Here is a 27,034-nt window from a genome sequence, read left to right as displayed (position 1 = left end):
TCTGTAGTGCATGGATCACTTTTTGACGCTGGTGAAAGAAGTTGCATGAGCTTGTCATGACAGCTACACTTTTTTTTTTATCATCAAGGAAACATCAATGCATAGTTTCCTTGTGTTTGTGTTTCAAATCGATGTGTTTGCTTGTTCCTTTAATATGGAAATTAATCCGTAGGCGCGCGCGCGCACACACACGCACACGCCTTTCAGTTACTATATTAAATCTAATTTCCAACATTTTGCAATGTTACTCTAATTACGTCACCATTAAGGACGCTCTGATTGAATTTTTTCCAGGATTAAAACTGGTGACATTATTCATTGGGTAACATTTTCGCACATTTAGCAGTTTTTGAGGATTGTGATGCAAAGTAAGAGGAGCTGAGATGTCCGGACGTGTTCTGCACAGGAACAGACGTTGGTGACGTGAGAAGGAAATAAGGTCAGTTTTCTAATCAATTAAAGACACAATGAAAAATGAGAATGAGGCAATTGTGGCGCATTGACTGTTTATTGATTGTTTGCTAACAACGGTGGAAAGCAGTTTTAAATATTACAACTAGATTATTATTATTGTTGATGCATCTCTACCGTATCAAATAAAAAAATATATAAATTTGCACTTCTAAAATGCGCAAATTTAGATATTTTGAAAATACAACAATGCAATGGATTGTTGGTTTTTTGTTGATTGGATTGATTAATTAATTGATTAATTTGACAAAGTTATGAATAAAAGGTGAGAATGTTTGGCCTATCTGTCTCTAATGCAGGGCTCGTCTTGTTCAGGGCAGAGGGATGGGCCCTGCCAGAGGAGGAGGGGGGAGAGACAGCTGGGGGATGTTTTACTGGGGTAGGAGGAGGGGGGAGGTCGTCCTGGGAGGGAACCAGGGGTGTGGAGGGCCGAGTTTAAAAAGGCAGACAGCGCCAACAGCCACTCACTCTCACACACAAGTTGTCCTTCAGCAGCAGCAGCAGACCCTGCAGCTCCTCAGATTCTGTTTTGTTTTGTTGGGCTGGAACTTCACTGGACTGTATTTATTATTTCAATCTAAAGAAAGGATTCTTTTTTTCTCCCCTCCCACTTCAGCATGGAGAGCACCACTGGGGAATATTCTGACAACTATGAGTATTATGATGACAATGAGACTGCCTGTGACTTTTCAGAGTGGGAGCCATCTTACTCCCTCATCCCCGTCCTCTACATGCTCATCTTCATCCTGGGCCTGTCGGGTAACGGCGTGGTCATCTTCACCGTCTGGAGATCCAAATCTAAACGTCGGGCTGCAGACGTCTACATCGGAAACCTGGCCCTTGCTGACCTCACCTTTGTTGTGACTCTACCTCTGTGGGCCGTGTACACAGCTCTGGGCTACCACTGGCCCTTTGGTGTGGCTTTGTGCAAGATCAGCAGCTACGTGGTCCTGGTCAACATGTATGCCAGCGTCTTCTGCCTCACGTGCCTGAGTTTTGACCGCTACCTGGCCATCGTGCATTCGCTGTCCAGCAGCAGGTTGCGCTCGCGGGGGACCATGCTGGCGTCCCTGGGGGCCATTTGGTTCCTCTCCGGCCTCCTGGCTGTGCCCACGCTGCTCTTCCGCACCACAGTGAATGACCAGAACAGCAACCGGACAATGTGCGCCATGGACTTCAGCCTTGTGACCATGAACCAGAGGCACGAGTACCTCTGGATTGCAGGGCTCAGCCTCTCCTCCTCCGCCTTGGGCTTTCTCCTGCCTTTCCTGGCTATGACCATTTTCTACTGCTTCATCGGCTGCACCGTGACGCGCCACTTCAACAACCTGCGCAAGGAGGACCAGAAGAAGAAGCGCCTGCTGAAGATCATCACCACACTGGTGGTGGTGTTTGCCATCTGCTGGACTCCGTTCCACGTGCTGAAGAGCATGGATGCCCTCTCCTATCTGAACCTGGCTCCCAGCTCCTGTGGCTTCCTGCGTTTCCTGCTTCTGGCTCACCCTTACGCCACATGCTTGGCCTATGTCAACAGCTGCCTCAACCCGTTCCTGTATGCCTTCTTTGACCTGCGCTTTCGTTCCCAGTGCCTGTGCCTGCTCAACCTGAAGAAGGCTATGCATGGTCAGATGAGCTCCATGTCGTCCACTCTCAGCGCCCAGACTCAGAAATCAGAGGTTCAGTCTCTGGCGACTAAGGTTTAGAAGGTAAAAAGAGAATTGAAGCCGAGCCGCAGGACGGTCCCGGCTCCAACCACTGGAACACTTGTAAAAATACAGACTTTTGTGTCCATTGTTGAAAGCTGGTAAGAGGAGATGATGAACTTTAAATTGTCACTGCCTACAGTCATGAAATCCATTACGTGTTCTCCCTAATGTACAGCGAGCGAGAGAGGTCGGTGCTCTGGTGCCGTGTGGACTTCAGAAGCAGGAGCCAGCTGGCTGAGCTCCTCGGCTGCTTTGTTCCTCAAATTCTCAGAGAAAAAGTCTATATTTTTGTGTTTTGTCCTGCCTTCACAAGAGTTGACACTTATATCACAAAAGAGGGGACTTTTGAATCGTGAACTGCGTGGACATCTGTTTACACTGGATGAGGCATATAGCTATACGATATTTTCATACCATTTTTGATTTATTGCTGTTTTGTTTTAGAAGCACTTGTTAAAAAAAAAATGTGTGAGCAGGGAAATCAAACAGAGCTGTGTCCTCTTAAAAGCTTGATGTTTGTGAGAGTAGAGGTCTGGGCTGCGGGAGGGAGGGAGGGAGGTGTAAGAGGAGAAAAGGTGTTGCGGCTTAATTATATAGTTTGTGGAGGGTAGACAGGGGGGCAGACAGGCAGATGGCAGTTGACAAATGTTGAGGAACAGGAGCGGGGTGGGGTAGGTTGGAGGGGTACTGCAGTGCTGTCACAGCACTAAAGGGGACAAAGGAACTTTATAAATGTTCCAAATTGACATATATGTTTTATTTTTTTTGAAATCACTGTAACTAACTACTGTATTAAAGATTTGTGCTATGTACCAGATCTCTTCATTCAGTGTGTGTGTTTCTATGTGTGTGTGAGCGCGCAAATTTAAAACCTTATGCTGAATGCGAAACTTAAACACACAGTTTCACATTATTTTCATTACACCACCCTCTTATTGCAGGGGCTGCTATCTCCAGAGGGTTAAAGCTTTGTTATGAATAGCCTTGCATTTGGTTCACACCTTCAGACTAATAGATCTCTAATCTCTGTTGATTCACAGCCAGTATCCAGACTGTAATTGCCTTATGCAAAGGAGCAGCCATTCTGAGAGTGTGTATTCAATTTTCAGACGCGACTTCAATCAGAGGAGGTACCGTAACTATTTCATAACAGCCCTGTGATTTTGTGATGTACCATCAAAACTTTTGGATTATAAAAGTTTACGTTCATATATTTATTCAGAACCAGCAAGAACAGGCATCCAACAACATCCTAAGCATTTTGTATTCAAACAAACAACTAAATACATTTGGAGATATCTTAAATATGCATAAAATTGCAATAATGGCTTATTATCTATCAATAACATGTTCAGTGAATAGAGTCGTTACACATGAGGGTCTATTCTGAGGGATGCTTTGATGAGTTGGGTGTATGTGTATGTGTGTGTGTGTGTGTGTGTGTGTGTGTGTGTGTGTGTGTGTGTGTGTGTGTGTGTGTGTGTGTGTGTGTGTGTGTGTGTGTGTGTGTGTGTGTGTGTGTGTGTGTGTGTGTGTGTGTGTGTGTGCGTGTGAGAGGAAGGGGGTCTCTCTAATCCTGGCAGGAGTCAGGCCTCCAAACAAGTCAATATTTGTCCCCACTCATCGGAGATTGCAGTTGGAGCAGTTGTTGGGGTGCAGGGCGGGGTTTCGGTCTTGAGTGGGGGTGGGGGGGTTGGGGGGATCTGAATGCAGCATTAACACTTAACTGCTGCTGCGAGGGAAGAATAAAAAAGATAAATGGCGTCTGAGGTGTGGAAATCAAAGCTATACAAGGTCGTCTTACTGCACCTTCCTAAAGTAACAACATGTGTGAAAATTTGAAGCTTCGTGATTCATCGTCCGTTGATGTGTGAGGGATCATATGTTACTTATTGTCCAGACCTGGTAAAAATGAAGCAGACTGGAGCTTGCGGTGGATCACAGGATGGTCATTTTGAACTATATGAGAGCTTCACCTCACTCATCACTCACGTAGTTGTAAACTGAATTGCTCAGACAAGCAGTTATTTTTCATATAATTCAGTCAGATGCCATTTGGAAGGAGTTAATAAGTGGAGAAGTATCAGTAAAGTTGAGAAATGTGAGTTAAACGCATGGTAATCAAAGAAAATCAAAGACATAGCACAAGTCTTTTTTGTTTTTTTACCTTAACATTTCAACTAATTGACTATTATATGAGAAATGAATATTAACTCCTTCATATTTACATGTTACAAGTGTCACAGTGAGACAGTAAAAACCGGGTGGAGTCAATCATGCATGCTGGACCGAGCAGACGTGTTGTTGTTATTGAGATAAACTGGCCTGACAGCTTGTCTGATGCAGTTAGCCCACAAGTCCACTTTGGGATAACTCACCCAGAATACCGGCTGACCAAAGCGGGGCGACACGAGGGACACGGCCAACACAAAAACAACAGTTGCATCGGCCTCTGAATGCACATAAATGTTGTCTGTGCATTGTGTGTGGCCTGTTTGACCTGTTTGTGTGCATGGATGTTTGGGTGTCGGCTTTACAGTGGGCACCTTGAGCATTCTTACAGGCAGCTCAACCATGTCGACCCTTTTTAGACCCACTGGCCGGGGCAGCGGAGAATAAAGTTTCCCATGAATTCATTATTTTGAATTGTTGTGAACAATATTATCTGCTGCACGCTCCAGTTCAAAAATACTGTTATTTACTGTACAAAGAAAATCCATTCTATTCTTCGATATGTTAATATAACTTGAAATTAACAGCATCTCGACTGCACAGAATGAGCCCCTCCACATTTCTACATAAATTACATTGCAGAAAATCTTGTTATGATGGGAAACATGTATTTTATTTGCACGTCCCTTGTAAATACAAAACCTCAACGGTCTGTTGCTCTCATTACAAAGTCTGAAGACTTTCATTAGGCCGCTTGACACTGGAAATGTCATTAAAAAAGGAGTAAATGCTGTATTTTAACACACAATAAGCAGCTGCACGTTTACTGTCAGCATGAAATTTTAGTAGCAGGACAACATTTATACTTCAAATAAACTTTAAATTTAATGGTGTGGTTCATAGATGTGTATTTCAGGAGAATGATGGGGTCCCACTGTGACATGCAGTCAACTCAGACAATATTCAAAGCAGGATCAGTATTCTGTCGATTTCAGATTTATTGTTGGCCGTGACAAACGTGCAGATATAATCTGTAATCTCACTGGTTACACCATCAGCCTGCAATGAAGTCTGAAGTGAAACACTCAACAGCCCACACAGGTGCTCCATTCGAGTTGCTGTCGTCAGCGCGAGTTGCCACGCCCAAATGGGACATCTGAACCAAAACACAACTGCTCTGCTTCCCTCAGATCTCCCTGCTGTTCAATCCCACCCAGGCAGCAACAAATGTACCCTATAGCGGTGTGTGTGTGTGTGTGTGTGTGTGTGTGTGTGTGTGTGTGTGTGTGTGTGTGTGTGTGTGTGTGTGTGTGTGTGTGTGTGTGTGTGTGTGTGTGTGTGTGTGTGTGTGTGTGTGTGTGTTCATATGAACATGTAAACAAAGACCTGACAAATTCCATGAGTTGTCAATGTAAACCCTACTTTCTTTGTGGCAGCGGTCCACCTGTTACAACGCGCGCGCACACACACACACACACACACACACACACACACACACACACACACACACACACACACACACACACACACACACACACACACACACACACACACACACACACACGCACACACAATACATAGTGTAAGTGAGAGTGCCAGTTTGTTTTTAAAGTTAAAGATTTGTCTGCTTTCTCCTGCTCGACTATAAGTGTGAATTTGCACAAATATTCTCCTGAATGACAAAAACATGGTCCGGTCTGGGTTGTATTTTCTCCTGAGTGCAATCAGGAGAGTTGTTCAGCTTATTTCTGCTTTAATTACTTGTTACATTCTTGAATCTTTTGTTTGTGTAATTCATTAGCAACCGGATAATCAGACATCCATTTTTTTTTTTTATTAAGATAAGACCAGCAATATAGTAGAGAAAAGAACAAGAGCAACAGGTAGGAGTTTGGAAGAAGACAACTTGTTTTCCTGCCCAGTGAAGGATTGACAGCTCTGTGACCCAAAAAAAACCCAAAAACATCTGAAGGATTAAGGCTTACTCTGTACTGTTAATAACATAAAGTGTCTGAGTCGGAGTATGAGCCCACCTCCAGTCTAGACAGCAGAGCCTTTGAGCCACCAAAACAAATCAGTTCAACCTGACACTCAGAAATCTGGAATATTACAGTTTCTTTTTGCCAAACCTGACTCTCCCCTCCCTCATCCACTCCCACTAACGCCATGTATTAGGGCTTGTTTGCAGTACATATCTCTTCTTCGTCTTTCATTTGTGTATCACATCCCATTCAAACACTGTTCAGCATCAAGGCCAATAACACGTCATGTTGCCTCATCAGGGCTCATCATCCCACATACTGTGAGGCTGAGGACTTTGAACTTTGGGCTTCTGAAGGTAAAAGAAAAAAATAAAAGCTCTTGTTTTTTTCCCAATCTGCATTCACAGCCGAGTTTATCTCCATGTCCTTTTCCCCCCTCATTTGAGTGTGTGCAGTGCTGACTGGATATCTGCAGACCTCATGGGAAAAACAAAAAGTGAAATAACTACAAATCTTATCAATAAGACCTTGAAAATAATGGGGTGTAACATGTCTAAACATGCCACACACACTCAAGTACCCACAATACACAACAACTCTGCAGTCGCTCAGTCTTTTTCCCACATATGATGAATGTAAATTGCTACCACATTACTATTGAAATCAGCTTGTCTCAGTAATCTGTTTTAGTTGAACCTGGAAGTGGCCCCTCGCTGTAATTGTCCGCAGCTAGAGAACAACGGCCCAGAAGAAAAAACACAGCAATTACATGAGCTCATTGTTTTTAGTGGTAATCTTGTTATCTTTTGGCACATTTCAACAAGTGATTAGGGAATTTATGGCTTTCAAAATGATCTTTTTCGGCACTTCCCCTCCACTGCCATTTTCATTCACTGTTGCTTAAGGGTCACGTCTGCATTACCTACCTATCTATCAAAATAGCAAGCATAACATCTAAAAATGTAATATCCATTGATGGATATTGTAGGAAAGCGCGGGGCGCTGCTGCGTGCTGCATGGTAATGAGGCCTGCGGCTGGTGGACACATCGTTAGGCGGGAGATGCTGCTTCCGAAGGCAGCGTGGCTTGGCCAGACCTGAATGTGCTGGACCCTCACCCACTCCGGATATGGTCGCTCAGGCTCCGTCGGCCCTGAGACACAAAGCTCCTCTTCACATCCTTCTCTATCCCACCCATTGTGAAAGGCCTGCTTTAGGGCACACGGCTCCTGAGGCTGCTTCGGGGGCTAAATACATCTCCTGTCACTGGCCGGTCGCAGTGCCAGTTCAGCTGCTTGGGGGGCACTCAGGTGCTTCAGGTCACCACAAGAAGAAGAATTATTGGGAATAATAATAATAATGATACAAGAAAATATCAAAGCTCATAACCTCATCGCAAACAAGGCTTCATATCACCTTCTGTGCCAAAGTTACACCGAATTAGAATACAAATCCTTGTTGGACAGCTGCATAGTGATTTAAGTGTCCGCACTCTCACTTCACAACAACAAAATTTCCAAAGTTTGAGACCAGGCTTTGGGATTTTCTGTGAAGTTTGTATATTCTCTCTGTACATGTGTAGATTTTCTGTGGTTTCCTCTCAAATCTCCTGCACTCGATATTAATTGGTGACTGTGAAGGACGTCATGTTGCGCAACCTTCGTTCATGCCAATAGATGGCACTGTTGCATCAAGATTAAATTTGAAGTATTTAATTTACTTTTCCTTTAACACATTTCTTATTTCTTGTACGATGTTACAAATGTAATTTCTTTGTTTTGGTAACAAAAGTATTTTGTTTGATTAAGAATGTGCTGGTTGTGTTGGTTTTTGGTGTAATGTGGGCGTGTCCGCTCGCCTTGGTATTTATATTTCCAGGTTTAGTAATGAATGAAAACGGCATTTGGGATTTGAGAGGAAACATAATCTAGCGGGGACTGTTAAGGAAGGAAAAAAAAGAAAATAATGTAATCCCAGCCTTAGCCATACACAGGCCAAAGTGTTCTACGGTGTTTGGAGTTTGGTTTGCTTGACGGAGCATTAAAACATCTGTGAAAAAGAACCCAGGTCGTCGCTGTATGACTGAGGGTCATACATGGAGGTGACACTGAATTGCATGTCGGTGTGAATGTGTGAGTGACTGTAACTGTGTTTGCCCTGTGATGGATCCGGTTGTATCTTGTCTTTACCCGCGTTCAGCAGCGACTGACCTTGAACTGGACAAAGCAATGCAGAAGATGAATGGAAGGATAACAACTTCATGCAAGTTTTGATCTTTTTAGCATATCTGACTATTATCAGATGCTACAAAGTGACATACAGTAGAAGATTATCATTAAATAAAGGGCTATATATCAAAACCTATTCATGCCTCATGCAAGCTTTGTATTTGCTGGGATGCGTAAATGGTTGTAAGATTGATAACGTGTTTTTTTCTGCTTTTTCTGCATGAATTCCTCTTAAATCTTTCTCACAAGAGTATAGTTGCATTTGTAAACACACCTGTCCTTTTTTCTGGGAGATTGTCTAAGCGGCCCTCTGTCATTGGGCCACTGGGGAGCAGCAGGAGGAAGCAGGTTTTTATAAAAGAGAAATTTACTGTTACGTCTTTTCAATTTTCTTCCAAATTTAAAAAAGAAAAAAAAGAAAAGCGTAGTGGGATATTTCATCACCCCAGAGCTGCTACAGCAGCTCTTCTTTTCTACAACTGCTTCATCACACTCTGTGCTGAGAAGGTGACACTGGTTTTCTTAATCTGGATGGGACTCGTGAGTTTAAAGACAGTAGCTACTGCCACCTGTTGGCCAAATCGTGCAATTACCAAAATAGATTTATTCCTCAAGGATTAGGACAATTACACCGTGTACAGAGTAAACGCCCCCATTGGGAATTTAACCATCGTTGGATAACAACTAGTAGTAAATTCTTGCCTCTGTGATCGCTGTTTGTGACAACGCTGTATGCAATTAGATAAATATCATCACACTTTTGTCTGTGATCACTCAAAAACCTTTACAAAAAAATAAGGAATGATGTTGAGTCAATGATGTTGAAACAATTTGAACTATCTGATGATTTAATAGTAAATTAAACTATCATCTACGATGCATATGGTGACACCTACATTAATACCAAGTGCACCAGCGTCTATTTAATGATTTGATCTGAGCTTTTCTTTGTCAGAATGTCAGCCATAATAAAGCCCACTGTTTCTCGATTCTTCAATTCTCCGTTTCAGCGTTAATCTAAAGGTGTAAATGTGATTTTAAAAAGTAAAGTATGACAGGGACTTCTATGTTGAATGTATCGTATAGCTTACTTTGAAGGAAATCTTGAAAAGAATGGACTCCCCAGCTTAACCACATCGCTGCCAAATAAAGCAAATAAGTGTGAAATCTGCTGATAGAATCCTTTATTATAATTCTCATTATGAATACAATTTCCAAGCACTTCATTTTATTTCCAGCACCAAGCAGTAGCAGAGGTTTTGTCATAAATGTAACCTGAATGCTTCCTGCAATCAAGCCAGTTGCATGGATGTTCCTTTGTCTGCCAGACGGGCTCCTGTTTTAGTCTTTGCCTCAACAGATTTTTTGCGCTGATGCAGCGGAGGGTGAGCAGAGAGGAGAGGTTTGCGGCTTTGGTGAAGCTTGTTTCCTTGGACGGGGAACATTGGGTCCCGTGGTAGAAATCGAGAGCTTTCAACTTTGGAAGAGCTCAGCGTTTCTGACTTGGCCCGCGGGCCAATGATAACAGGAGGACAGGTCTTGGGGATGATGGTGGTCATGGTCCGAGTCAGGACCCTTCCTCTTCTGGACGCCAGAGAAGGAGCTGCTGCATTCTTCTGCTTCCTGTCCTGAACGTTGCCCTCTTGTTCGTTAACATGTGCCGGTTGCCTATTGTATGACTGCCTGTTCTGCATCTTGCTCTCCAAGTCTCTCAGGGCCTGGTCAGTGTAGGCCTGCATTTCCTTACGTACCTGAGAAATCTGAGCTTGAAACTCCTCCTTTAGGGCTTTTTCTCTCACCTCAAGCTTTTCCTCAAAAACTGCACACCACTCTTTCTCCACTGGATGCATCTCTTCTTTGCACTCATCTATCAACGCTTCCGCTTGTTCTTCCTCGTCACCGCCGACATCGTCGCCTCCAGGTTCACTGCTCACCTGTGCAACCTCCACATCTTTGTCCTTGATCTTTTGCACGAGCTGCAGTATGCTGATCTTCGGGGCTTTCTCACTCACTTGTGATCTGAGCTGCTTACGTACCTGCTGGAACACAGCCTGCATCTTTAGCGGCGCCTCTCTCTCTGCCGCGACGCCGTCCTCCGAACACCCACCCTCCGGACTCACGGAGGCGACGCACTCTTCCTCTTTGGCAGCGAGGTCCCCTCGTTGCTCCCGTTCTGCACCATTCACCAGTATTTGTGGACTTGCTGCACTCATCTTTGATTCACGTCTGCACGCTTGCTTGGCTCTGTTGAACTGAGCAACTACAATTATGTGAAGCGCGCTCATGTGGGAAGGACATAATTGACCGAGGTGTTTGTCCGCAGAGATGCTGAACGCCTGGGGCTTTTAGGCCTGCAGTGTAATGCAGCATGATGTGTGAGATCATACTCAAAACAATGATAATGAGGTAACAGTGAAGACTAAACTAGAAATCTGATCAAATACATAGAACTCCAGGGCTTTATCAAATAAACATAATAGAAATCTAGATACTTTGAAGTATTTAAAAAAAAAAAAAAGGGTGAATTTGAAAGTAGTTTTAATGCTACTCAATCACTAAAACATCTAATAAATAAAGCTGAGTAAAACGACATTGATCACTGAACCAAAGCATGTTGTGTTTCTGGAGGTGTGTAGCTGCAGCCCATGACAACCGTGAGCGCCGTGGTAACGGCAGAAAAAACAACGATCCTCAGGGACAGTCGCAGTCGGAGCTCGGGGGAGTTGGCTTTAAACTCTCATTAGTAATCTATGAACTGTTACAGTAATTATGTGGATATAACACACAGATAACAAACCACTTTTTAATGGTTTGGCTAAATAAACATGAGGCATCATTTCATAATCAAATTAGTTGATTTTGAGCTTTGTCCTAAAGAGCAAATAGTTCGGTTATTGGGTTAATAGAAAACTATGAGCATGTTATTATAGTAAGCTGAGAAGTATTTATTGGAGATAAATGACGAGTTAGATGCTCCTGCATGTAATAGCAACAAGAGAAACCTTACTTTTAAAGGTAATGCAATATCTTTCACAGAGATATGTACTCACAGTTGAAACCAGTTGCAGTATCATCAAGATGATGTACTATTATAGTGTATTTGACATGAAGTATCGCGTCATATGAGAGAAGCTGTGACATGTTTGGACAGTGTTACTGATTAAAGTTGTCATGAACATAATTCACCATCTTTGTGGTGCTATGTTCTTTATTAAAAAAATGGCTCATCCCTAAAATTGCAGACTTTTATATGTATATTTATTGATTTTTGACACTTTGCACTTTATCTCCTAGTTGCACTACCCTAAATCCATCTTCCACCGAATAATATATTTTTTTACAGTACCCTTCAATGTGTGACTGTACGCTGTGGGAAGAATGAATGTAAGAATTTCAATCATGTGAGAGACAAACACATTTTATAACGTGCTACATACAATGACAATTAAAAAAAAGAATCCTGTGATGATATGAGAGACATTCATATCGATGCAGTACAAATTACAAACCAGTGATAAGAAGCGTAAAAACTTTGTGACTCAAAGTCTGTATGTTGTGATTTACAGCAGAAGAACCGATAAACGACAATAAGTTGGATTTTTGTTTTTGGAGCTTCGGAGTGACTGAAATGCTGCCGGTGATGGAGGATTGATGAGCGGGCCATCTTTGAGTCACGTGAGGGTTCACTCCAACTCGCCCGAGAGCCAATGAGAGTCACGTATGACTGAGCCTCCTCTTGAAGCTAAACACTAACATATGGGCCTCGTCCTCCACCACAACACAGCTGTAATTCTAAACCCATGTGGACAAGACATTTTAAGTAAAAATTTGCAAAAAAGCTTAGATTGAGAAAAAAAAAGAAGAAGGATTATCAATGATGGATCAAAAATATATAGAAAAACTTACTTAAAGTTACTCAAGTGTTTTGCACACAATTAGCAAACTAAACTGTATCCTCAGTGAAAATGGTACATTTATTGTGAGAACAATAGTGAGTAGTGCAAGCTTTGTAACACAGTGATGCTGAGGTTTAATTTGACTTGTGAAATTTTGACATGTTTTCCTTAGTAATCATTGTGTAACAGCAAAAGCGCACCAAGCATCAATACTCTCTTCTCCTCCCATACCAGCTCCTCATTGGTGGGAGTGGATTCAGAAACCTCTCGCCCTGCTTTAAATTCAGGCGTCCGGTGTTTGACTGATTCCATTCCGACAGTCAGGTCAGGCCACCGGGAATAACATGGTGAGTTATCAGTCTCTCAAGAGAAGCTTTGCATAGCTTCTTTCTTCTGTTACCTGCTGCACAGGAATATGGTTTGTAATTGTATTTCACTGGAGCTGCTCTTTATTATCTTTGCAGTATAATAACTTCTCATGTGTTTTTTCTTGTTTGTTTGTTTGTTTGTTTGTTTGTAGACAACCTACACAGACAAGGGCGAAAAGGTAAGTTGCAATATGACTGCAAACAGGTTGTCATGATGCAGGATTTCTGAATTGTAAATGAGGCTGCAGATGGTGAGTTTTAGGCCTATGGAAAAAAAAAATGTCAATCAGAGATTAATTTTTGTTCTTTCTCTTCGTCTCCAGCACGAGCAGGGCAGGTTCCTTTGCTTCGATCACTTAACATTCTGGGTTGGAAATGCAAAGCAGGTAAGCGAACCTATAACTGCTCACTGTGTTCTCTTCTTGGTCACAGAGCCTTTTCTCACAGCCAGGGAAGTCCATACTCTGAATGCTATTGGTTCTCCAGAGGGGTGGAGGGGATACAGCATGTAACATACCATACTACTACATGGATGCACCTCCTCAAGAATAAACTGAATGTGAACCTATGGCCAGGAGATGGTGCTACTACACGCTTAAAAACCAACCTAATGTAACCATATCTCCCTGTCTTGACAACAGGCTGCATCGTATTACTGTAACAAGCTGGGATTTGAGCCCCTGGCTTACCGAGGTCTGGAGACGGGCAGTCGGGAAGTGGTGTCCCATGTAGTCAAACAAGGCAAGGTAAAGGGCTGCCTGTAACTGAACGCAAAAGAAAATAACATGAACATACGACATCCTTTCCATATGAACTGAGCTAAATTTGGTTCACAAGTATTCATTGAATCAGTTTTGAATTTTAGCTTTGTACATGATGAATATTTTAAAGATGGGAGATGTTTTCAACAACTTAATGCTCCTATTTTGTATTTCACAGATCGTTTATGTATTCTCATCTGCCCTCAATCCTGGAAACAAAGGTACGGCACTGCTCTGAATATAGATGACACCCATTGACACTTCATTTTTAACAGATTTTGTTTTGAATAACCAAACAATTATTTGCCATTGATCAATAAGTTAATTTGAAGCTTTGAAAATATATTGTTAAAAACTGGGGGAAAAAATAAGATATGTTGACCTTTAGTCAAAATATAATTTTACTTTACTGCACACATTCAAAACTTATTTACTGAATTTTGCATGCATACATAGGATGAATTCATGAAATGTAAAATGTAAATGAAAATCATGAAGTGTCCCAAGCAAAACAGCTTGTAGGCTCAGATATGCTCATACAAATGTATTTTAGAGCATCCATGACATTTCAAGATGAGGGAATCTTTGGGCAGAACCTGAATTTCCTACGATATCTCATAGCATGCAAATAGAATCTGTCAGATAGTAAATATGTCTCTGTTGTTAAAGAAAACGTCTCCTCACATCCTTTCCGTTAGAGATGGGAGATCACCTGGTCAAGCATGGCGATGGTGTGAAGGATATAGCTTTTACAGTGGAGGATTGTGACTTTCTGGTTCAGGTAATGCAACATTTTATGTTTCACGTGTGGATTATTGACCAGTATTGGAAGAAAAGAGTTGAACGTTGCAAATACTTCTCACATGAAGGCTTTTGCTCTCATCATGCCATAATGTATTTTCTCCTCTCACAGAAAGCTCGAGAGCGAGGGGCGGTTATTGTGAAGGAGCCCCACACTGTGGAGGACAAACATGGCAAAGTTAGGCTGGCTGTACTGCAAACGGTAAAAGAAACAACCATAAAATAAAATAAAAAATTCAACTAAATGAAAGTGAACATAATATTTTAGTCCCTTTTATTTTCATGCAATATGAACATGTCAGCAGAGCCAGCGTTATGGTTTTTATTTTTGTTTGGTGCAGTATGGAGACACCACACACACATTTGTGGAGAGGATTGGATTCAGTGGCCTGTTCCTGCCTGGTTTCCATCCCCCTCTGTTCAAGGACCCTTCACTTGCTAAACTGTGAGGTTCAGTCACTCATAATATATTTGCTTGCATTTTTGTTTAGGTCTTAATGACACCCAGGCCAAATTATCCCTTTTTGTTTTGTTTTTGCTCTCATTCTTTCCTGCAGACCAAGTGGAAAACTGAACTTCATTGATCACATTGTAGGAAATCAGCCAGATGATGAGATGGTACCTGTGGTTGAATGGTAACAGACTCCTTCAGTTATGCTTCTAAAGACTTTGCGCACTATCAATGTGGCTCAACAACGACCCTGTCAATGGGGGTACGACAGGAGGAGTTATACACCATCTGAATCTAATTTCACGCAAGTCTTTTGGCAGTAGTGGAGCATCAGCGTGACTTTGCATTTTCTTAAGTATGTTTCCAGTCTTTGTCCACATCTGGTTCTTGTTTTGGACCCATTACAGAGGCGAGTAAGGCCGTTCCCTAAATGAGCGAGCTCATTGGTTATTCTAAGAAAAAGGGGGTGTAACACTGGCTGAAGGTTTTTTAGTTGTGAGGAATTTTGATGGAATGTCTGCAATGTCTGTCAAGTTTTGCGGGCCCCCTTCATCACTTCTCAAAATTCAATCATTTGATCTCACAGCACAAATGTCAAACATGATTAATGCAAATCAAACAAGACTTTAGAAATGCTTGACCTCCATTATGTTCGCATTCCATCCCCTGCAACTCTTGATCTGTGTGTTTGTAATTTACCAGGTATCGAAGGAATCTTCTCTTTCACCGCTTCTGGTCAGTGGACGACAAGCAGCTTCAGACAGAATTTAGTGCCCTGCGCTCCATCGTCGTGGCAAACTTTGAGGAGACTGTGAAGATGCCCATCAACGAGCCTGCCATTGGGAAGAGAAAGTCCCAGATTCAGGCATGTTCCTCACGTCTGATTAGTAGTCTGCAACACAAAGGAAAGACACCGGAGTAAATAAACAACTGTTTTGTTGATTGACAGGAGTATGTGGAGTATTACGGAGGTCCGGGAGTGCAGCACATTGCCATGAACACGTCAGACATCATTACAGCAGTAGGTATTATTGTGTGTTTGTGGTTTATGTGAGGAGATGGATCATCTAAATGAATACCTTGCTTGCAGATCCGTAACCTGAAGGAGCGTGGATTGGAGTTCATGGCTGTTCCAGACACATACTACGACCAGCTGCGGGAGAATTTGAAGCACTCAAAGGTCAAAGTTGTTGAGGACCTGGACGTCCTGCAGGTCAGAACTGTGGCTGCATTTCAACAAACCTGGTGGACTGATTTACAACAGCGCCTAGTTTAACCCAGATACCACAGCTAGGTTTGATATGGAATAGAAAGTATCAATGACAAGATACAAGGCAGTGAGTGTACAGTGATGCTGCAGCACTGCTAGAAGACAAATTTCCGAACGGAAACAATTTTTTTCCTGTGACTTCACTCGTACCCAGGAGCTAAAGATTTTGGTGGACCACGATGACAACGGGTACTTACTGCAGATCTTCACCAAGCCTGTTCAGGATCGTCCCACAGTATTCCTGGAAGTCATTCAGAGACACAATCATCAGGTGAGAGCAGCACCGGACAGGAAAAAAAAACTAAATATATTGTATATTCACTATATGGTAGCATCTGGCTTCCTCTGGTTTCCATTTTAGTAACTTACATTCACGTTTCATCCGCAGGGCTTTGGTGCTGGAAACTTCAAGTCTCTTTTTGAAGCAATTGAAGCCGACCAGCACGCTCGAGGAAATCTGACCATCCTGACGCCAAATGGAGTTTCTAAGACTGTGTGAACCTGAGTTGTAGTCACTATAAAAGCCCGACAACACTCGTTAACCATCAGTCTGCTATGAAACTACAGTATCTGCTGAGAGTTCTGTCTATTTACAAGTAAACTGATAATATGTGGTGTTGTAAGATACACAGGAAAAAAAAAAAAAACACAAATCACATGAATTGATGATACTCTTTAATTTTTGTGTGTGTGTATGAATGTACAGGTACCGTATATTGCATGTTCTCTTGAAACTGATCATGGTTTTGAAGTGTTATTAGCACTCTTGATGTTCATTAAACACAATATTCAGAGTTTGAATCAAATGTCAAGAGTACACACCACAACCTCAAATTCATGATGCAAAGGCATTGTTTGTTGTTCATGAAACACTTTGCAGCAAAAATATGTTATTCGTGATACAAGCTTGACTCAAGCGAAACATAAATTGAGCTCTCGTGAATGAAAACATTTAACTATACACTCTTTACATGACATTCTTCCTGAGGCATTAAATACAAAGGCTTTTACATTGCTGTTAAAATGTCTTCAAACTGTTAAACTGTCATCGATCAGTTATTCACTTTTGTACTATGTAACGTGTCGTGCATTATCTCTCCACACCACACACCCAATGATACAATAAAGTTTCAAGTGTTGGTCTCATTCCTGGTTTATCTGCTGTTTGCAACAGTTTCCTCAGTCATTATTGGCTGAACATCGCCACATGACTGCTGCACCTCCTTGAGTGTCTGTGTTCTTGCTCAGAGCTGCACTGAGCCTTTCATTTAGACATTAGTTCAATGAGCCTCTGCAGTTATATTCACCACACACGCAAGGGATCTTGGTTTCCTCAATTGGAAACTTGTAGTCATAGGTGATCTCTTCATTAATGCCGATTGGCTGCCGGGAGTAAATAACTATCTTTTTCTCCGACTCCACAGTGATGATCTTTGCATAACAGTTCGGCTGAAAGACATAAAACATTTTAATAAGAATCTAATGCAGCATTAAAAATGATGGATGTATTTTATTAAACATTACTGTAGAGCCCAAATGCAGCAGCACTGGTTCTTACTCACATTGCAGCTGTGGTTGATGAACCTGGCGAGGTTCCCAAGCTTAGTGGCGTCTATAATGGTGTCATCATCCACCCGAAACAAGTAGCTGCTTCCAATGCCCTCCTCTTCATACCTTTGTTCCCTCATGTCAGCAATGACCTGAGGAGATGAGAAACACATCAAAGTGTTGATTGTCTCTCTAACAACAACTGCACTCCTGGAAACCACCCAGAATAACCAGAGGGCCAGAGAGGAGCGCTGGGTGGATTCAGAGAAACAATTAAGGAAGAGTAGTTAGTTTAAAAGCATCTTTAAGGCATTTCTAGCTGGAGGAGGTTAAATTATGTTGTTGGGTTTTTTGTTTTATTTTTGATGGTCATTGTTTTTAGTTTGCTTTACCTGTCTGATGATTTGACCCACATACTCAATCACCATCTCATCTGCTGCTATTGGCTCCATAGCAAACAGGCCCCACTCATGGATGTGACTCCGGCTGAAACAAATCCTCTTCTTCCGGAACTGACACAAAAAGATTTTATGACAAAATGAGAGTTATTTCATATGTTAACACAGGCGTGAAAAAGACTGATATACTCTAATCAATACATAAATGGTACATGCAAATATTTTTAGAACATAACTTTTATGTATATAAACTAAAATTGAGCTTCAAGCTGAAATATTTTCTTTGGATAGCCTGTGTTCTATTTGTGTCATAGCCATGATGAGTCAGGTCTTCCGAACATGTTGCTTACCTTCAGTTGGTTGAACTTGACCAGATCACTGTCACAACTGAAAGACGACAGCAGGCGGCGCTGTTCAGACCTAAAGTCAGATCCAGCACGCAGTGAGGTGGATTGTTGGGCCGGGATGCATGCGCCCTGATGAAAAACAAACAGTGTTAATAAAGATTACTTCAAGCTGGACCTTGAGATAATCACATCACAATTTGTCTTCTTTGATACCTGAGCACTTGTGGATGGAAGATTGGTCGGTGACCTTACAGTGTTGAGGTAGCTCATTTTATCTTTCCTGCTGATTTTATAGAAACCTTCACTGCGAGCACAGCCCGTCTTGTGTCTTGGCTGCCAGGATGTTGCTTCCTCACTGTTTTCTGTCGAGACTTTAGTCAGTGAGAAACAGTTAAGGATATATAAATGATGTGTGTCAATCAAATAGGCATGTTGAGTTCTCAAAATTCAGACTTTATGTCCAAATGTATCTTAAATAGCCCACTCACTGTTTCTTTATATGACAGTAAACACAATCCCAGTAACAGTGTGCATTATTCTCATCATACTGATTCACTACCCTTTTCGTTCTTTGGACTCAAAACTCGAGTTGACATAATTTCATTTAAAGTTGAAACTGATAGAAAGGATATGAGGGTGAGGTAACCAACGGACTTCACTCAGCCACCCTAAGCCGTGATCCTGCTCCTGCAGCCTCTCATAAGAACATTTCAGAAGCCTGGCATCTTCCTCATCAAGGCCGTCCTTCCAAATATAGTGAAGGATTCTCCTCTCCTGACATCGTGAACGCCACCAGTGAGGACGGCTGCCCAGGGAGATTGAATCTGTCAATCTTTTATGTGATCTGTGCCGATGACGAGCTCTTCTTCGTCTCCTCAGCCACTGTCTTCGCCTCAGTGCATATTTACCCTCACTGAAAATGCCTGGCATGTTCTCGAGTCCTTGCAAGGGCCTTGTTCTCACACCCGAACTCATCCATGCGCCACGCTCCTCAGCAAGATCACATGAAGATTCCGAGAGGCTGCATGGAGAGGACACTGTGACGGGAGAACCTGGACCAAATCGGTTGAATACCCAAGGCTGAGAGATGTTCACTGTTTGTATTTTCCTCTTGTGGGCAATGGTGCGTTGAGGTAATTTAATGTCTCTCCCTGGAGTCTTTGGTGCTGTGATGTAAGGATTGGTGGATTGGGTTAAAACAGCTGGAGGACTCCCAAGTCGTGGGAGCACAGGGCTTCCCTCTGACGCCAGGGTGTCTCTGCCAGGTGTTGCAGGAGCTCTTAGCGAGCTGTAATTTGTCCAAACGAACGTTTCCTCACTGCCAGGGGTCCTGGGCCTCTTCTGGCATAATGGGTGCGTGGCAGCCAGTACATTAGAAGTTGGAAGAATGCGTTCACTGCTTGTTTGTGAGCGGACATCATTACTTTCATCCGAGTCCTCGCTTTCCAAATCGCTCACTATGCCTTTGCCTGGTGTTTGTGGTCGTTCTGCCTCCTCCTCGGCTGGAGAAGTTGGTTTGCTTTTAATCAGGAGATCGGAGTCCGTGTCCACCAAGCAGCCCGTCGGAGTGAGGGGCCTCAAGTTGACGACGCTGTCCTGAAACTCTAATGACCATTCAGGGCTCTTCATCTCCATGTCACAGCAAGACTCCACACCTGCAGAGTCACAAAAAGAATGAGAAGCTCAAGATGATCAATCTTCTTACATAATCTAAGCGATAGGATCATTTAAAAAGATTGAAAATATCACAATCAACATTTCGAGCTGCAGGCCTCCATGAATAAAACTGACTGAAAGATTTGACCTTATTATTGATCTGACACTGATAGAACTGTCACTTTAATTTTTGCATTTGAAATTTATAGTTTGCTCTTTTTATTCGCATAGTGTACTAATATGTTGGGGCGGTTACCTTTACCTGTGTTCTGACTCTGAAATTAAGATGGAATTGGACTGAAAATCCAAGATAACAAAGTTAAACTAATATTAACCAGCATTCATGTAAATCATTAAAAACATGAAAGACGTATAACCTGCGAGTCCTATGGGTGATGGGGGCTGTAGAGCCAGTGGGTCACTTCTTTGAAGCCCCATCAAAGCTTTCACGTCGCAGGTGTCTTGTTGACAAGACGTATCCTGGTCTTCTTCGCTTTGCTCCCTCTGCAGCAGGTCTGACCAGTCCTGCAGACCAGGGTCTGGGGTCAGCGGGGCTGCGGGTGTGTGAGGGGGCTCAAGCTCCATTGGCTCTTCATCTGACCATATCAATATACAGTCCTCGCTTTTGCTGTTGTCCCCCGTGTCTTCATCATCAGTGCTGAGGTCAGAGAACGAGTCTTCAAAGCTCTCTGAGGAGAACGAATCGGAGGAATCAAATTCTGACGACTCCAACGGGCTTTCCTCCAACGAGCTGCTCCCGGAAAGATTCTCTGACATTCAAAAGAAACAGAACTATTTAGTGATTTGTGTTTTTATGCTTTCAGTGTTTGTGTTCTTCAGTTTGTGAAAATTGACATACCACTATCTGAGCTTTGCAAGTCATCAGCAGTGAGAGTAGTTTTATCATCCATCTGTTTCTGAGACAACTTGCTTTCAACCTCTGCCTCATGGCTGCCTTCATCATCATCTTCAGAATCATTCCTGTCAGGCTAATGAGAGCAACAATTTCTTTTTCAAAAAGTTCAAATGTAACAGTTTGTTCATTTAATACTGAAAACGGTTAATAACAGCTTATTTATGTTAATGCATGGAAATCTGTTTTGTAATTTAATCTTTCAAGTAAATCGTTTTTTTTTTTACCAGGATTTGATGATCATCGTGAACTGGCACAATAGAGTCCTCTTTCTGTGATACTGTTTCGTCCTCTGGAAGGGCCTTGCCTTCCTCTTTCCCTTCATTGTCATCATCATCATCATCACTGTCAAGCTCCAGTGGTCTGGCATGTCTGCGTTTGGCTCTCTCATTATTATCTTCATCAGCTGCATATTCACATTAAGCCATATAGAAAGGCAGTAACACAATTGGTTAGATTGTATCATTTTACAGCGTTAAAATAATGTAATATACAGTAAGAATAAGACTAAGCACTGACCAGCTGTTTCTTTATCAGAAGATGCCTGATTTTCCACTTCTTCTGATCTTTTTTTTTTCACCTGAATAAAAAGGATAGCCATGAGGACAGGCATCGCTCGGCAGACACATGCTGGTGTGTTTAAAATAACAGTGCAAAGAATAGTTTACCTTGAAAGAAGGGAGGGGAGTTTTTTTGAACTGCTCACCAACTCGACTGAGGGTGTTGATAAATTTGCACCTCGCCTTATTACATGTTGCTGAACTTTTGAAAGACGAAGACTGAACCTTGAATGAAAAATAAAATCGAATCATCGAAACACGTGTTAGCGTCAATCAAAAGAAATGAAAAAAGCTTGTGTTGTGACATGATTTAACAACTTTGAGATTAAAAAAAAGTGAGGCATGTACCTTTGTTTTCCTCTCCTGACAGTCCCACCAGTCCTCAAATGACTTAAAAGCAACGCATTCGATCGTTCGACGTGTAATGTCCTTCTTAATGATAAACTTCAGTTCATTCACGAGGACTTCTAAAACTTTATCCGCGGTGATCCGATGTGGGTTTTCCTGCAAAGGCACATAATCTGGTGGTGGTACATGAGGATGAAAGGCGGGAAAAGGTGGGGCAGGCCAGCGCGGGTGGGGAAATGATGAAGGTGCACTGCTGTGCACAAGAGGGGTAACAGAAGGTGGAAGCATCAAAGGTGGTGGAGGCATCAAAAAAGTTGGTGGGGGAGCAACTGAAGGAGGAGGTGGGATCGGAGGAGGAGGAATGGGGATGGTAGTGTGACGGCTCGGACGAGGAGCCCACCCTGGAGGTGGGATGGGGATAGATCCATTTGGCAGGCGAGGTGGGACAGGTGGAACAGACAGGGGAAATGGAGGTATGGGGAAGGAAAAGGGGGCTCCTGATGGACGGGAGCTTTGCAGTGTGACAGCAGGGGGAGCTTTGGGAGTAATGTGTTGAGTGGTGCTGCTGTTGGAAGAAACTGACGATTTCTGGAAAACTCCAGATTGTCTGTGATTGCAGTGCTCCTTATCCTTGCGTGCTGAATGATTGTCCTGTGTAAGACAAAAAAAATGAAATCGGCACAATAAAATTCTAACAATGTGGCATTTGCAACTTTTATAGTCATCATAGCGTGTGTGCAGGATTACCTTAAGGCGTTGTGACGGGAACCTGACTGCTTCGGTTTTCCTCCTTTCAAAATGTGACGATGCTGAGAGAGCGTGACACTCTAAGCTTTTCGTGAGAAACGAAACGGCTTCGAGTGTTTCGTTGTCTTCATTTTCAAAAGGCTGTGATGGACTGACATCCACCACTTCAGTGGATGGCCGCTGGCGGCTGCTTGAGGAGGACCTGTTAGAAGCCTGACTGCAAATGTTGCGTTCATCTACAACTGTTGGATCAAGAGCTGAGGATGGTGGAGCTGGACTGCCCTGACAATGTCCATCAACATCTGAAGACTCTCCGTCAATGTATGACTGGTCAATGATCCGGATGTTTGTCAGCAAATTCTCGATGCGTGAGTCTAAACTCTCTATCTCTGGCTGGTCGTCGTCAGGGGGAACAGCCGCTGTGGTTTGAGGGTCAGGTGTGGCATTTATGCTCAGGGTCCTGAAAGAGCTGCAGTTCTTGTGTAAAGCTGAAGAATTTGCGTTAGGTGTATGTCCACATTCTTCAAAAGGTGAGGCTAGATAAAAAGAAGGCTTTCTGGTATCATGGACAGGGGACAGTGAATCTCCATTCCACACTGCAAGCTGTTTGCTGTCAGGTCTCATTCGATCGGACAATAGCTGTGGTGTTTGTTGTTGGCAATGCTTTAAGATCAAATCAATTCTTGTCCCAGATCCCCTGTAGGGTCTGGCAGGTTTGAGCTGCCAGAGCTCCTGTCTTGAAGGTTTGTGAACACTGTGGGTGAATGGCTCCCCCTGGAGGACGGGTGTCGCCTGAAGGCTGGAGTAGCAGGAGTCCTGTGAAAGCGGAGTTGCGGTCAAACAGGGAGTGTGAGGAGTTCCCAGAGAACGGGGCGTAAGTCCAAAGCTGCAAGGTGTATCCTGCCAAATACTGGAAAAGGCTGTGTCTAGAGAGCGGGGTGTAGTCATGCTGGCAGGGCTGGAAGCAATGCCCAGTCTCTGTATTGCTGCATTACTCTGTAAAAGAAACACGAATGAGTAATCTTATTCAAAATCTAAATCGTATACAAGAAATATACAACAGCTTAAATGTTAAAACAGTAATAAACAGCTTTAATTGTTTACCAGCAAATTGTCAATTAGGCTTTGAAGAGCTTGCTCGCTGCTGCCCACCGGCAGCGTCCAGGGAGTGTACAGGCCATTTTGGAGAAGCTGGAGATACCGTGCTCTGTTTTCACCTGAGAAGTAGCAGGTCACCAGCAAATAATCAACAAATTCAGAAATGTCAACATACCTATTGAAGAAGTAGAAATTAAAGGGCTACCTTTAGGATCGATTTCTACATGGATAACATTTCCCATCACTGATGTCTGATGGAGGTGCTGCACAGCTTCCTTTGCGGCCTTCACTGTGTCAAAGATGACCTTTGCGATTCCCAAATGCTTTTTGTTCTTGGGATTGTAAAATATTTCCACTTCATCAACGTTCCCATATTTTTGGCACATATCTGTCAGGAACGCCTCTTTAACATTGTCGTTGAGCCGGGAGAAGGTCACTTCTTTGGGAGGAATAGGGCCGACATACCATTCATCAACCTGGAAAAATATCAGCAAATTCTAATTACGTTGAATTGTCATTTCTGCATTTTGAAGGTCATCCCACCGGCTGAATTGGACCCTGTGGCAGGTGATTTATTCAGCAATGCAGAACAAGAGACGATGCAATAGATGGCAGATATAGCATGATGCACAGCCTATAACTACATGTGTGAATGTGCAATCACAGTAACACAGCTATGATGATCGTCTTTCACCTGCTCCTGATCTGGGATCGCCAAGGGAGATTGTGGTCTACATGTTTTACTTGGCACCGGGTTTATGCCAGCTGCTCTTCCTGACACAACCCTCAGAGGGATTTTAACCCCGAACTGGCACCTTCTGTGCCTATTTTTGCAGTCGGACAGCAATTTTTAAAAAATGAATATAAATAAATAAATTGTAACTCAATAGGTGAAAGGGAAAGTTGGTCATTTCAACCGTATTTGAACCAAGAAAAAAAAAAAAACTCTGTAAATACTGTGTCACCGGATGCATTTTAAGGGGAAACACAATTTGACTATCATTGTTATTGTTTTATATATGTTGTTATTTATTGTTAGGATTCTTTGCATTTGCTTCTCTTCTATCATCGTCCAATTGATGCTATGATGATGCAAATGTTCCCACTGTTGAACAAATTAGGAAATATCTTCTATTTTATCTCGTCTCATCTTATGCTTGCATATGTTTGATTATGGGGTGTTTTTTCGGGGGGTTTTGAGAAATATAACTCCAGTATAAGTGAGAGTCGCTATGTAGGCCATTCAGACTTTATCCTCATTTTGTTTGATATTTGCTTTTAATTTTCAACGGAAAGGATTCATTGGAATAAAGGGGCACAGTATTTAAGTTAATCTTCTTTCTACTCCGTTTCATCACTAATTTGGAAACTTTTGTGATGTATTGTACTGAATTGTTTTGTTGTTGTTTTTTATTTTCACAATGAATGACATAAATAAACTAAACTAAATTAAACTAAACTCAATCGGTTTGCGCCCATACACTATATTGGTAGAAATGCTCTGTCCTGGCTGTGCCGACAGGAGATTTGCGGCCCTGGCCTCGAGTCCAGCCACACATACAGTTACACACTGGTTTATTATTGTGAAATACCTGTAAAACAACTGATGACACTTCTTAGTTTTACTATCGTGCTCCTGAGAGATACTGCTCCCTAACATTCCTACTTACTACTGGCATCCTTTATTTACAAAACCTCTGCAGATTATATATTAATAACACTCAGTAACATTGAATTACTGCTGTCCTCATATTATTCTTTGTTATTGTTCTGATGGGGATGTTGACCATTACCTTGAACTTGGGGAGGACCAGCTCAGTGTTTCTGGATCGACTCCACAGGCGGCAGATGCGAGGATCTCTGACCGTGTCTACAGGAAACAGACCTAAATCCTCCACCTGGTAAAGAAAGATCATTAAAAAATATACTTCTGAAGTGCTTAGAAAGCAAGGTGAGAGAGAATAAGGGGATAAAGTAGGTGAGATTCTCACGGGCAGGTTGAAATGTTGTCCGTCATAACGATACACTTTGTACAGTCCGTTCGTCAGCGCGGGGTCAATAATCAGTTTCCAGCTGCTCCAGGTGTGACGCGGGGTCTCTCTCTCAGAACTTCGTGTTTCGCTTTCCATTACAGTCATCAAAACCTGGAAACGCGTCAATGTGATGAGACAAACATGAGTCTGTTAGCGAGCAGACTGGAGGCTAAACACACCCCGACAGGTGATGCTCTCCATCCATCACCTGTGCCGGAGGACTCCTCCTAAAACGCAACAGCTTCTCGCGTAAAACAAACTCACAGTCAAGTTTGCTTCTCGCCTACCTGTACCGAAGTTTTATCCTTCGAAGGAGCAACATTGTGGAAAAGATGTTGAGAATGACGGTGTCTTGTTTTTTTTTTGTTGTTTTTTTTGTTTTTTTCCTTTACAGTTCGTCGCCCCGGTTGGAAAATAGATTCATCCGCTAACAGACGGAGGCAGAACATAGATCCTCAGGGCGAGGCGGAAGGACACAACAGGTGAGAGGCAATTAACGCAGACTAGACGCTTCTGTTGTCATAATAATAATAATAATAATAATAATAATAATAATAATAATAATAATAATAATAATAATAATAATAATAATAATAATAATAATAATGTGATTCTTGTGTCCATGCTCCCACCGATACAGGCTTGGTTACTCAGAGAAAAAAAATGGCAGAAAAATAATAATGATTAGAAAATCAAATGACCCCCTAAGTTGGTAATCTTTGCGCCTCGTCACTAGGGTAGGCGCAACAATCATCCTCATCATCATCCTCATTCTCATTCATATTCTCATTCTAATTCTCATTCTCATTCTCATTCTCATCCTCATCCTCATCCTCATCTTCATAATTATAAATAATTGACACCAGAAAACATCGACTTTTTAACAGTTTAATTTTTTATGTAGAACATTGAACACATTACAACACTGAGACCCAAACTAGCCTCAATGCCAACATTCTAAACGCTGCAAATTGTATTAATTAAAGGAGAAGATTTATGGACATTAAAATCATTAAACTTTATTTTGCAATTATAGTAATAAATAGTAAGTTTCTAGTCATTATAGCAATTTTCTGTATTAATTATTTGTTTATGAAAAGAAAAAGGTTATTATGTCACTATAATATCAGTTTGGTCCTCTCAAGATGAAATTGGGCTGTATGTGGCCCCTGAACTACAATGACTTTGGTCAACCTGGTCTATAAACACTTCAAGGGGACAATAAGCTGAGCGTTTACAGTATATATATAGGTGTATGTAACAGCATACAGTATTGTAAAT

At 42.3% G+C, this 27,034-nt stretch overlaps 3 protein-coding genes across 3 annotated transcripts; 2 read left to right on the top strand and 1 right to left on the bottom strand.

Annotated features, from left to right (window-relative positions):
- Positions 1-1,010: 1,010 nt before the first annotated feature.
- aplnra (apelin receptor a) lies at positions 1,011-2,985 on the top strand. The gene has a single exon (XM_080466493.1). The coding sequence runs from the start codon at positions 1,089-1,091 to the stop codon at positions 2,172-2,174; it is 1,086 nt and encodes a 361-aa protein (XP_080322619.1). The 5' UTR covers positions 1,011-1,088; the 3' UTR covers positions 2,175-2,985.
- A 9,545-nt stretch (positions 2,986-12,530) lies between these two features.
- Positions 12,531-16,789, top strand: LOC308111969 (4-hydroxyphenylpyruvate dioxygenase-like). Its single transcript, XM_080467128.1, has 14 exons — positions 12,531-12,801; positions 12,975-13,001; positions 13,146-13,208; positions 13,464-13,568; positions 13,762-13,804; positions 14,282-14,364; positions 14,497-14,586; positions 14,726-14,829; positions 14,942-15,019; positions 15,538-15,700; positions 15,785-15,856; positions 15,926-16,048; positions 16,260-16,376; positions 16,494-16,789. Exons 1-14 carry the CDS (start codon positions 12,799-12,801, stop codon positions 16,602-16,604), a joined length of 1,182 nt encoding a protein of 393 aa, XP_080323254.1. The 5' UTR covers positions 12,531-12,798; the 3' UTR covers positions 16,605-16,789.
- A 591-nt stretch (positions 16,790-17,380) lies between these two features.
- LOC308111619 (uncharacterized protein) lies at positions 17,381-25,783 on the bottom strand (the record flags this gene model as incomplete). The annotated part of the gene is made up of 13 exons (XM_080466581.1): positions 25,712-25,783; positions 25,514-25,612; positions 23,926-24,196; positions 23,727-23,839; positions 23,347-23,618; positions 20,432-20,805; positions 19,823-20,053; positions 19,016-19,450; positions 18,612-18,769; positions 18,402-18,527; positions 18,046-18,165; positions 17,668-17,805; positions 17,381-17,554 (listed from the first exon to the last, which is right to left on the bottom strand). Exons 3-13 carry the CDS (start codon positions 24,104-24,106, stop codon positions 17,381-17,383), a joined length of 2,322 nt encoding a protein of 773 aa, XP_080322707.1. The 5' UTR covers positions 24,107-24,196; positions 25,514-25,612; positions 25,712-25,783.
- Positions 25,784-27,034: the final 1,251 nt, after the last annotated feature.

The sequence above is a fragment of the Lipophrys pholis genome (assembly GCF_963383615.2).
Source record: "Lipophrys pholis genome assembly, chromosome: 7".
Taxonomy (NCBI): domain Eukaryota; kingdom Metazoa; phylum Chordata; class Actinopteri; order Blenniiformes; family Blenniidae; genus Lipophrys; species Lipophrys pholis.
This window is presented reverse-complemented; position numbering and strand designations above follow the sequence as displayed.

Coding starts and splice junctions, on each gene's coding strand:
- aplnra (XM_080466493.1), top strand. CDS start 1,089: ATGGAGAGCACCACTGGGGAATATTCTGACAACTATGAGTATTATGAT.
- LOC308111969 (XM_080467128.1), top strand. Junction 13,002..13,145: donor ACACAGACAAGGGCGAAAAG/GTAAGTTGCAAT, acceptor CTTCGTCTCCAG/CACGAGCAGGGCAGGTTCCT. Junction 14,365..14,496: donor ATTGTGACTTTCTGGTTCAG/GTAATGCAACAT, acceptor CTCCTCTCACAG/AAAGCTCGAGAGCGAGGGGC.